Genomic DNA, 12,991 nt, shown 5'->3' with positions numbered 1-12,991 from the left:
AAAATTATGTTTAATTTATGGTCTCATAAAAAATATTATTAGGAAAAAAAATAATATAGTCAATTAATATCAGTGTTAAAACTTATAATTTAGAATGAGACGGTATGACAAATTATCATCAATAACAATTTTATCATAGCTAGGCCTTTCCGTTTAAATTATTGCCATTACTATTGGCTAGGTATCTGTTATTATTATTTTTATTACACTATAGGTACATATATACATTACACATACATAGGTACAAATTATCTTCGATAACAATTTTATCATAGCTAGCAGTAATAGTAACCAATTAGTACGTCCAGAACTAAACAACTAATAAATATTATAGTAACAATACTGTAAAAATAAAATATAAATTTTTTTTCCAATTTTTTTGTTATTATAATAAATATAATTTAAATGCAATTTTATAGTGCATTTTTATTTTTTTATTTGTCTACTTATATAATATATATTTTGTCATTATCGCCGAATCGGCATCGCCAAAACGGCAGCGCCGAAAATATCTATCGCCGATATGGCAGCGCCAAAACGGCAGCGCCGAAATGGCAGCGCCGAAATGTCCCATTCCCAGTGTAGTACTGTAGTTTTTCAAACCACCGAGCGCTGCTATTCATCCGTGTTACGTATGAATATATTCCTATACAAACCATGTTAAAACTAATTTTTTAATTTTAAGTTAATACACTTTGGGTGTTTATGTTAGTATTAAATTCATAGGTAATTTATAGATTTACATTTTGACTATTTTGAGTGTATAAGTGTATAGCGGCCTACTGTATTTTTAGACCTTTCTTTTTTATTTAGGCCCTATTAATAAATATACCATAAAATTTTGATAACAAACACGTTCACGAATCACGACCGCATGTCAACTATTGTTTACATGGGGATCTTACAAAAAACCAATGTCAACTATAGTTGACATACAGCCTATTGAAGTATATAGGGTTTCCTGATACGTTGTTTCTTTTAACACCCATATACATTTTTGGTTTTTTTCAACACATTTTTCTTTATCATTCGGTATCATTGGTTTTTGAATGACTTCATTAGATCGTGTTTTACTTAATTTAACAAATTTTTATAAAATGAGGTTGGTTTTTTTTAAGGATACACAATTTGCACGTGGTTGTGAACGTGCTGAAGTATAAAATATAAATAACTTATTGAATTATTTTATTTTAATTCAAAAAGCATTAATATTTTAGTCTTTAGGTCTTTAGGCATTCATTTATATTTTTTCAAGAGATAGGCAATGGCATTTTAAAAATAATTTGATAAATTTTAAATTATTTAACATTTTTGTTTTTGTTTACCACGGCATAAAATATTATACGAAGTTTTACAGATATCAAAAATCCGGATTTCTTACGGAACCAGACATGAATCTTCTTTAGAATTTTGTTCATAGGTGTTTTTACAATAAAACCACTCGGTAACCTATATTTTTTGAACGTGTAAAGTATGTTTTATAAGAAAACCGTAGAAAGTTACGGTCTGCCATGACGGCGACTATATACAGAGTGTCCCAAAGAGATCTGACATTTTGACAAATGAAATAACTTTTGGTCTAATCAATATTTTTTAAAAAATTCTTTAAAATATTATCCATAGACACTTGCACTACATTTTTAGAATACATTTTTTATTTTTAATACTGAAAATAAAATTTTAAAAATTGATAAATTTTTTTTTCGAAATATTCAATATAGCCAATTTGTAAGTTTGATTTTTAGAAAAATGCATATGGTAAAAATACTTATTTAAGTCAAAAGGCTGAATTTTTACAATTTTTTTTAATATCAATATTTTCGTTAGGTAAATTATAATAATTTATAGTTTATACATCACATATTATTAAAATAGGGCGACGAGGTGGCCGAGCGGTCTAACGCGTCAGCTGTGGCTCAGCCGAACCGGGTTCGACCATCGGGCGACATTTTTCTCCGGGCAAGTCACGGTGTCCGGAGAACAAGTGCCGCCATCCCCCACTCTGGGGCATGGCAGAAACCTTCAAACCTACGGGTGCCCCAATAAAAGTTCTGCCAAAACTCACCCACGTGTAACACACCTTACCGTTCCATAAACCTACAGTACCACCCCCTTCCCAATGGCCTTAGTTGTCGCGGTATAATTGATAAAAAAAAAAAAAAATTATTAAAATAAATACAATAAAAAAAATAATTAGATTTTAACATGCACTTATTTAAAAATGTTCTTATAAACTATTTTTAAAAAACTTTATTATTATTTGAAATTACAAGGTTTCTAACATATACTAGATCGTAATTTACTTAACGAAAATATTGATATTTAAAAAAATTGTAAAAAATCAGCCATTTGACTTAAATAAGTGTTTTTACCATATACATTTTTCTAAAAATCAGATTTGCAAATTGGCTATATTGAATATTTCGAAAAATTTTTTTATCAATTTTTAAGTTTTTTATTTTCAGTATTAAAAAATAAAAAATGTATTCTAAAAATGTAGCGCGAGTGTTTATGAATTATACCTATTTAAAAATTTTTTTTTAAAAATATTGATTAGAACAAAAGATTTCATTTGTCAGAATGACAGATCTCCGTGGGACACCCTGTATAGTGTGAGTATAATATGATGGCTAACAACGCTATGTCACTATCTCTTGAGCGTTATATGTCTCCACGTATCCGTGCGACGTCCTCTTATAAAGACAAGTACACCTTAAAAATCGTAACATTTTACCATGCTATAAATAACATGAAAATATTTTCATTAGCAATCATTGGCGCAACTGTGGGAGAGTACTTTGGGTCTTAAGGACCATCTAAGTCATAATTAGTACCCTAAAAAATCGCTTAAAAAGTTAGTTCCCATTAAGTCACAAAATAACCTAGAGCTTAAGTCCCCTTTTTCAAATGTCTAGTAGCGCCGATGATATTAATAAACTAATTTAATCCCATAATATTAATATAGTTGCATTTATGTAGGTACCTACTAGGTAACAAGTGTACAACATTGGGTGATTAAAACTAATAAAAGTATTTCGGTGGTTCATAATTTCAACTATAAATGTCCCGGAGACGAAACAAATACAACCCATGCTAATTTATTTAATTAATTTAATTAATTATTCTTTTAGGACCTATCTAGATACATTTTTTTAACAATTCACAGAAAGGTAGAACACGATTGCGTACGTTTGTCCTTTTTGGCAACGCGATTGCGAATGTTTGTAGATGGGTTAAAAGTACGTTTAAGAAAAAATAAATAAACACGATTGCGTATGAAATTTTATGCAACGTTGTCAAATTTTCTAATTTCATCGTATATAAAATGAATAATAATATAATATAATATATAATAATAATAAATAATAAGTAAAATTAGGTTATCTTAATAATAAAAAGTAATAAGTAAATAAATAAAATCGTCAATTATTATTTAATAAAATTATCATAAATACATTTTTTAAATGCTTGAATTTAAATTTCTTGACATCTATATAGCCTACTAATTTTAAATATTGAATTACATTTTTATGGATTTTATACTCATCATAATCCTAAAATGTATTTTGAATTCTGTTTAAGTCTTTTTTGCCATTTTCTTTACTCTCCAATTAATAACCGATTGTATAATTTTGGACATCTGGTCTTTCAATATTTGAATAACAACATGTGTCTCGGATGAGTAGGTACCGTGAAATTGTCCATTATAAGTCTTATGAAATATTTCAGGTCCATTTGTGGTACTAAAAATACTTGATAATTCGATTGACAAAAAAAATATAATTTCATAAAATAAGATCGATTTTGATTCAAAAACAGGTAAAAATGCAAAAAGTCTCAAAAAATGGAATAATAAAATTTTTAATTTGAGTTCTCTGTATCGTGAAAAACATTTTTCTGCTATTTTTCAAGCATCTCATAAGAAATATGTAAATGCTATAAAATCTCAACCCTGGTTATATAATATATATAGTATATATACCAATATACCGGTATGAAAATTTGCAACAATACCTAAAACTTCGTACGCAATCGGGTAGGCGGAAAAAATGGCCACGGAAACCCCTCCCCCCCAAAAAAAAACCCTCACTACAAGTAATATTTGTCAATTGTCATGGTAAGAATACTAAGAACTAAGGACAGAGTACATTAAACATCTTCTTCGCCTTTGCCTTCCCCCCAACTATTTAGGGTCGGCCCCTAAGTTTTGATAGAGACTTCTCATCCTGTTTGACACTTATTTTACACCAGCTGTCAACTGAAGCAACCTCATTAGTCGTCTCTTTTAACTGGGTGAGGTACCGTGGGAGTATATTTTATTAATATTTAATATATTTGTTCTATCTATTTTCTACTATTAGTTGTCTTATAGATAGTTTTAAATACTATTGTAAATATATATGAATTCAAATGGCCGGCCACCGTGATGGGCTATTACGTCCAAAAATTAAATTCGAAGTCATGGTCTAATGGTATTGGTAGATTAATCTATCTATATGACTAGGTATATACATTTACGATGGTCACTAAATAATTTCAATGCTCTACTCAAATGCAATAATTGATTAATATAAACCGTGCATTATGGTAAATATGTAGGTACTACTACAGATATCGTCATAATAATATGTCAGGCCGAGGCGGCGAGGCCGTGGTTAATTTATTGTACATAAAATATGTATAGGTATGTAAAATCAATGGTTATGAATACTATATATCATTATAATTTATTACTCGAGACGAGCTCCATTTCACCCTAAAAGCTTTTAATAAGTTTCTTTGCAGCAACCCAGTACCATATTTTAATGTGAGTTATAATGGCGAGATCAAGGTATAAATTATATAAATTACCTGCCTAAATAAGTTCTATATTATATAAAAGATGTCACTAAATACGCTCACCATCTCACCGCCATGTATTTTATCTTCTAATAACAAATTTATTTAAATCTTGATTTTTGGAATTTTTAAATGGGTATTAAGATAGTCCTTAACAATTTGTTTTAAAAAACTATATAAAAGAAATGCAATATTGAATTCAGTAGATATAGGTAAGTACTTATATTCGTTATTATAGTCATTATACTCTGCAGTCTGCAGGCAATTTTTATAAAATATAAAATGTTGTTAGCTTGACATATATTAATTTAATTTTCAAATTATTCGGATGACCAATTTCTTAATAATTATATTTAATTAAAACTAGTTTAAACTTCGATTAGCACACATCGAAATTTACAAAATAATATCTACCTATAGTGAAAAATGTATAGGGAAAAAGGAAATTCTCGTATTATGAAAAAAAGTTAGTCATCACAGGCATCATAAATTACAAAATCTAAGTATCATTAATAAATGAAAACCAATTAATTATATAAACATTTATAATACATTATATTATACCATTGATTATAAATACTAGTATTTATAATCAATGATTATACTAATATATTTTAGTATTATCAAATTGATAGAATTATACTGTACCGTATTGTATTGAATTATATGTGTGTAATTTGTAAATACTGCAGTTATCTATACCTATACCTAATACGCTATATATATGCCTATTTATACAACAGCATATTTTCGTGGTTAATATAGTAACAAATTTTCAGTGGTGTTACTATATATGTAAACGGTGATATACTGATATATGAGGATATCATACAAAGGTGTTTTTTGCAGTTTCCTACAATTTATTAATTTGGTACCCGAACCAATATGTAAATATAAATCATATTATTGTACCTACATATCTACCCAGCTTTTTGGGTATAGTGATAAAGTTATATAAATAGGTCAGTATCAGTAGGTTAATTTTAATGTGGGTATAATATATATAATATATAATATTTGATTATATATTAAATTAAATTTGTTGTTTATATTTTTATTTATTTACTTATAGGTACTCGAATGCGGAATGAGCATCTCAGGTACATGAGTTTTAGGTGGAACGGTGAATTATTTTTAGACCTGTATCATTGATTATTAGGTATTAAGAATATTAGATGTACCTTAAATGTTGTTGTATAAAATAAAATAATTATTAATTTACATGCGACTCACTTTACATTGTATAGACAAATAGTATACCTACACATTTATCGGTGTCTGCACTCTGCAGTGTTTTAAACTCATCAATAAATTATTTCCTATTTTCCTCCACATTAAATGATTTAGCAATTTCTTGCTCAATAAATAGTCAGTAAGAGGCATCTAATCATTTTTGAGCTATTCACTATAGTACGGGACAACTTATAAACTTAACCATGTAAACTTAACCATATAGACTTATTAATATATGTACTGTGGCATTATGCGTACCTTATTCCCTACTTTAGGTAGCCAAGTGCAAAATTATTAGTAAGAGATTATACTATCATAGATATGTTAATACGTAAGTATAACGTATTTGAAAGAGATTATATTATATACATAATCATATTTAAAATTATTTGTTAAAAAAAAAACTCATATGAATAAATAAATAATAATTATGTACTTAGTATCATTATCTACTCGTATATCAAAAAATCAAACTATTATTCATACAAAAAAAAAAATATACATCGTTTGTCATAATGATTCAAATGAAAAATTCAATAATTATTAATTATAATGTTTATCTAGTAGTATGACTTATCAGTTTAATAACTAGCTGCCGTCAAAAAAAAAAATATAAAAAAAAAAAACAATAATAATGTTTATCTAGGACTTGTTCTGATATTATGGCCAACTTTAAAATTTTTTATTCGAGAGCAAACAACTAACCAACTAATAAAATGTCGAACCAATCTAACAAAATTTCGAACTATACTGACAAAAATTACAACTGTTCATTTATCCGCATATGTACCATATGATACGAGCAGGCCCGTCGCTAGGGTACAAGCCAGTTATGCGTTGCTTTAGGGCGGCATCACATTTTAAAAAAATGAGGCGGCAAATTGTAATATTAAATTTCCAAAAAAGACAGAAATTTAACTATTATTTTTTTTCGCTTTAGGGCGAAAAATATCTTACGACGGGCCTGGATACGAGTATGTACACGGTGGATATACCTGTTACCATAGATATCTCTATATCTTTATTAACTATATCAGATGTATAGCCTAACGAGTAAAACTCAACAATAACCAGATAAAAGAAATAGTAGACATTTAATTATTACATGCATCCAAAAAAGTTAAGCAGTATTCATTGTTTAAAAAAGTAGTTATTGGTTTACAAGATTGTTTATTCATTTTGTCAAGTAAATAATTTAGTTACAATTTATTTTAATACTAATTGAAAGATTGATTGTAGGTACTTTGTCACATCGTATTTTTAATTTTACTTAATTATATGTAGGTATATGGTAGGTACTTTTTCACCGTTGAGTATACCTTGGACTTTTTGGTAGTATACAAAAGAGATAGAGTAAAGCTTAAGAAAATTATAGTCTATGTATTATCTATGGTAGGTATTGAGTATTAATAGTGTTATACATTATATATAATATATGATGACGAATAGATAAATAATTATTCACTCAATAATGAACGACTGGTTTTCAGTTTTAAATATATGAATAATTTTTCAATCAAACATTTTAAGTAAGCACGCATGTTTGAAGCGTACCGTCTACGCAACTGCACACCTAGTGCGCACGTGTCTATGAAAATTATTGTGTATGAAAAACGATTCTGAGCGAAGAGTTAACTTATAATTTTATTAAATATATATTTTGTGATATTATTGTGATAAAAGATATTTATTTTAGGTTTGGAATTGTTATAACAGTTGATTAAATTAATTTTTACGAAGAAATTAGATTTGAAAATGTCATGTTTATAAATTATTATAATAGTACATTTTAAAAGTTTCCAGTATACTTAGTGGTGATATTTTTTAAATCAGAACAAAATAACTAAAATCGTTATTCTTGGTTCTATAATAGTAGGTAATTTCGTCAAAATTTGAACTTAAAACGTTGGTAAAGAGAACTCTGTTTATGTATTTTTTACATTAAAATAATAACCGTAAGTATTCTGTGCCTTTATATTAAAATTACGTGGCGAGCTTATTTCATTTATTTTGTTTTTGATTTCCTTAGGAGTTGTATTGTTCATAATCCAATTCTATATCTATTTTCTGAATATTTTAATCGTTTTCAAAGCTTGTTCTCCACTGTGTTTTAATTATCATAATTTAAAGTCCAAAGTATTAAGTGATGAAACAGTAAATACTAAAATCAGTGACCTGCCCGAGCCACGCTTCAAGCCTGCAACTTACTGGCTGCGCAGTCTGCCGCGCCCTTGTTGGTAAGCTGGTGAGAATGTTATCAATCACTATCGTTATCAGTCGTCTGCTATCAACTCGAATTATAAAGATATCGTGCTATCAGTCATCTTTATCAGTCATCCGTTATCAACCGGGACGACCGGCGGCCACTTTCTCAGTTGCAGATACCATCGTCTCACGCCGGATTGGCGCCATTCCGAAATCGGCAGCCAAACCTGGCTCTTTCGAATTTTCGGGAAACGACTTAACCGGTACTATGTCTGCGTCTATAGTCGTGTGCACGACGTTTGTGACAGTATTTGCTCTGGCTTTGGGATCGGTCGTCGATAACCGCAAGCCAGATACCGTATTCGTGGCCATACTCATAAGGAACAAGGCTCACACTCTTCCATACTTTTTCAGCGCTCTCGAATCTCTGGACTATCCCAAGGATCGGATGCATCTATGGTGAGTTATTGAGTTATTTGTTGGAAAACAAAACTTCCTTTTTGTTTTGTCTTCAAAGTGGTTTTACTTTTGACGCTTTGAAGTGATAACATTAGCCATAGCGTAGTGCTCCCAAAAATAGCATGGCATAATTCTAGTTGTTCCTATTTATTTATCAATACTTTGACCATTGATGTGTACATTAATTATTATGAACATATTGAGAAACCTGAAGTCTAAGAAAACTTATACTTCATTAGTAATGCATTACTCCTTAGTTTTCATACTCTACATTCTGTGATATAGGCTAAGTAATAATGTAATTATTACTATACCTATAATAAATATCAAGTGAATTTACAATTATAAAAAAAAAGTTTGGTGTGCAGGGTGAAACTACATTTATATAATCTTCTATTTAAATTAATTTTGATTTTATATTTAAGAGAGCAGTTATCAAAAATCAAATATTTAATTTAATTTAATTTTAAAATCATAAATAATTTCATTCGTGTATTAACATGGTTAATATAGAGTTCTCTTGTGCTTTTTAAATAAGAACTCAAAAACTTTTGTATTAAATTTAAGTTTTATTTAAAATAACTACCTACCTAGCCTATGTATAATGTATAATACATTATGTGGATATGGAATTTAAAAAAAAAAAAAATGTTTTCCTTCAGTTTTAGGAAAATTTGTATATTATAACTTGAATTATCTAACTTAAATCGATGGTTTCATTTTTTTCTGTTTCATATGAATATAGAGTATAAAACTAAATTGACATTGTCATATCTTAAAATGTTAAAGTGAATTGTTACATTTTATTACAAATATTTTTTTATTTTGTAGGATTAGGAGTGATCATAATATAGATAACTCAACTCAAATTTTAAATAAATGGTTAAAAACATCAGGAAAAGTTTACCGTTCAGTCGATGTTAAAATAGATAATAATTCAACAAAGTATGATGATGAAAGTGGTCCTGCGCATTGGCCTCATTCTAGATTTCAGCATATTGTTCAGTTAAGGGAAACTGCTTTGCGAACTGCACGAGATAGTTGGGCCGATTATATTTGGGTAAATAATAAATAATTTTATATTCTGTTCAAAATAAGATCGGTAAATGGTGGCGACCAGTTTTCTTTGCCTTCGAACAAAGCCATGCCCATGCGCAGTAGATGGCACTTGTGCCGTTCTCATTTTGAACAGGCTATAGTTTGATTAGTATATATATTTTTAAATGTTTGTACTCTCAATGAATTAATTTTTTTACTTATAGTTTTTAGACTGTGACGCTTTTATAATCAATAAGTCAACTTTAAGACATTTAATAAAGAAAAAATATCCAGTTGTTGCTCCTATGTTGAAGTCTGATGGATTATATTCAAATTTTTGGTGTGGTATGACTGATAATTATTATTACAAGAGAACTCCTGATTATGCACCTATAGTAGAGTGGAAAATCAAAGGGTGCTATCAAGTGCCAATGATTCACAGCTCAGTTTTAATAGATTTAAGATTCCAGATCACTGACTACTTAACATTTAACCATAGTTTATTGCCTAACTACATGGGACCAGTAGATGATATAATTATATTTGCGATGTCTGCAAATTTCTCTGGTAAGTTGTTAATGGTTTTAATTTATCAACATTTTGTAGAATATTATTATTTTAAATAGGTATTCCCTTATACATTTGCAATGATGAAATCTATGGTTTTATAACTATACCACTTGAAAAAGATAGTTCTTTAGAAATGGATATAAGTCAATTGACAAATATAAAGTTAGAAATAACAGGTAAGGATCAGCATTTTAATATTTTATTTGTGATAAAAAATATAATGTATTGACTAAATAGTAATATAGTATATATTTTACAAGTACATTGCTGTCTTTTAATATTTTCTAGTTGACAATGAACCCTTACATATTTCAAGTAATTTATCAGATCTTGATTTACCAAGTGCGCCCATAGACAATATGGGTTTGGATAATGTTTTTGTTATTAACTTAGCCCGAAGAACAGAAAGACGAAAACGTATGCATTACTGTCTTAATGAACTTGGTTTAAATGCAACGTTTATCGAAGCTACCGATGGAAGGTTAGTAATTTAATTTCAGAGTATTTCAAATAATATAATAAAAAGGTAAAATGTATAATAGTATAAACAGTTTTTTAAGAAATAAGTAATAATAGTCATTTATATAAGTTATAAACACAAAAATGTACATAAAAAGTGATAATAATAACCTTAGAGGTATGTAACCGTGTTAGGTGTTTCATTTTTTCTAGGACAACTACTAAAGTTTGTTAACTCATGATTAACATTAATATTATCCTGGTTGATTTCTGTTTGGTCTTCATCTTTATTTTGGTGAACTGATATCCTGCATATGACTGTTCTTCTGCTTTTTGCTGATGATCTACTGTATTTATATTGGTCAAATCCAGCAATATCCATTTCATTGTTACCACCATAAAGTTTTTGTTTTAATGTACAGTACATTTTACGTATTGCTACCTAATAAAAATATTAATACAAAAAAGCGGGTAAGTCGTGGATGTCGCTCTGCTGTAAAGTAGGTTACAAGTAAGTTACTGTAATGGATGGAATTAAATTTGAATCCAATGATATTATATCATTGTGTACGAAAAACGATTCTGAGCTGAGACGGTTTATCTGTCTAGGATATATTATAGATTATTAAAAATGTTTAAATCTAGTTCAATAGTTCAACTTAAGTCGACATTTTTTGAAAATTGCTTGGTGGATGGAATATACTTATATAAACATTCCGTGAAAATTTCATGTATCTATGGACTATGGTCATTTGTTTTAAAGTTACATCAAAAATCAAAATTGATTTTGTCGAAAATTGATTGTGCGTAAAAATTCCCGTTTTTTCCTTAATTTTTAGTTTGTTTGTTCTGATTATTCAGAAAAATATTAAGCAATTTTTACTTATGATCTCAAAAGTACCAACTAGATTCACTTTTTGATCTAACAAAGTACTGAAGTCGAATATCGAAGTATTTTTACTGCCTTAAAACGTGACGATAGACACAAAAAAAGACACACATCATGGTAAAATCAATACCTACCTACATTCCTCGCTCCGTTCAGAATCTAAAAATTAGAACAGTTAAATTATATTTTGAAATTTGACATTGGTTTCGACTTATAATTCAGTAATTAGTTTGTGGTCTTACAATTCAATAAAAAGTTCAATTTATATTATTAAAAAACTAAGAAAAACTAAATAATAAATTAAAAATAAATCTTTATAAGTGAAAATATTTACCTGAATTTCTTGCATTCTTGCTGCGTAAATATATGAGTTAACTGCTGATTTAAGAATTACAAGACAATTAGTTGCAAAGTATGTATAAAACCTCACAGTGAAACTAGCCCAATTTGGTCGAATTATACAATCAGTACATATCAGGTAGTATTGTAAACATGCTGGCATCCATCCAACTACAACACTTCCGACAATTAATAATGTAGTGTATAGTGCCTTTTCGTTTTTACTCTGTTGCGATTCCGTTTGTCTTCGTACCTACATCATTCATGTGATGTTGCGGACATTAGAGTATAATTTAGATATTAAAATAAATATATGTCTATAATATTTTACTTGATTTGGTTTATTGAAATGCACACTGCCACTCTGTTTGTACAAGAGACGAGAAGCTTGATGTTTTTTAACCAATATAAATATATGGTAGTACACTATTCCCATAATGGCAAGAGCAGCAAAAAGTACAGCCGAAAATGTACTTCTGAATTTAGATTCTTTTAAAAAACTGAAAAATACATGTCATACAAATTATGATAAGATTATGTATAATTTGATGAATAGTGGTGGATTCAGAGTTTGATTTTATTGGACGTATATGAATATAGTGTCTACTCCATTACGAATGAATGTACAGAAAAATCATAGAAACCATTACAAACACGTTACTCAGTAATTCTGCAATCAAATGTCTGCATCAGAAATAATTTGATCTCGTAAAGTTAGTAGCGCACCCACAAAAGAAACATATAAAATATATCAAATAGGTTTGTTTATACTTGATTATACGAATTTATTTTAGACAGTAGAGCTTTTTCATGTTTGTACTGCTAACAGTATCAGCGCGTAGATAAACCAACAATATTAAACAAGTTACCAACACATTTGGAGAATATGTTTCAAATGCGTCTTCTATGGTTGTGCTTCTAACATTATGAGGGTTACAATTTTTCCACATACAAGTTATA

At 28.6% G+C, this 12,991-nt stretch overlaps 2 protein-coding genes across 6 annotated transcripts in view; one reads left to right on the top strand and one right to left on the bottom strand.

The window, feature by feature from the left end:
* Nucleotides 1–8,420: 8,420 nt before the first annotated feature.
* The window catches only part of LOC107166801 (glycosyltransferase 25 family member), a 79,046-nt gene continuing 74,475 nt past the window's right edge, over nt 8,421–12,991 (top strand). The window contains exons 1-5 of the mRNA XM_089219566.1: nt 8,421–8,736; nt 9,568–9,796; nt 9,999–10,341; nt 10,401–10,520; nt 10,633–10,825. Coding sequence (XP_089075692.1) covers nt 8,546–8,736; nt 9,568–9,796; nt 9,999–10,341; nt 10,401–10,520; nt 10,633–10,825 — 1,076 coding nt within the window. The 5' untranslated portion in view covers nt 8,421–8,545. The remainder of the gene's footprint in view (nt 8,737–9,567; nt 9,797–9,998; nt 10,342–10,400; nt 10,521–10,632; nt 10,826–12,991) is intronic.
* LOC107166806 (melanocyte-stimulating hormone receptor-like) overlaps nt 10,859–12,991 on the bottom strand; it is a 34,026-nt gene continuing 31,893 nt past the window's right edge. For 4 of the 5 annotated variants that reach the window (XM_089219569.1, XM_089219567.1, XM_089219568.1 and 1 more), the window contains 3 exons: nt 12,363–12,531; nt 12,027–12,284; nt 10,859–11,245 (listed from right to left, as the gene is read on the bottom strand). In XM_089219569.1, the coding sequence (XP_089075695.1) occupies nt 10,976–11,245; nt 12,027–12,284; nt 12,363–12,531 (697 nt within the window). In that variant the 3' untranslated portion in view covers nt 10,859–10,975. Of the gene's footprint in view, nt 11,246–11,826; nt 11,852–12,026; nt 12,285–12,362; nt 12,532–12,991 lie in introns of all 5 variants that reach the window. The other variant, XM_089219570.1, reaches the window with a different exon arrangement.

Source organism: Diuraphis noxia, unplaced genomic scaffold (genome assembly GCF_037042655.1).
Source record: "Diuraphis noxia isolate RWA-SAM2 unplaced genomic scaffold, SU_Dnox_SAM2 contig0002, whole genome shotgun sequence".
NCBI classification, from domain to species: Eukaryota; Metazoa; Arthropoda; class Insecta; order Hemiptera; family Aphididae; genus Diuraphis; species Diuraphis noxia.
Note: the sequence above shows the minus strand (reverse complement) of the source record. Positions and strands in the feature narration are given on the sequence as shown.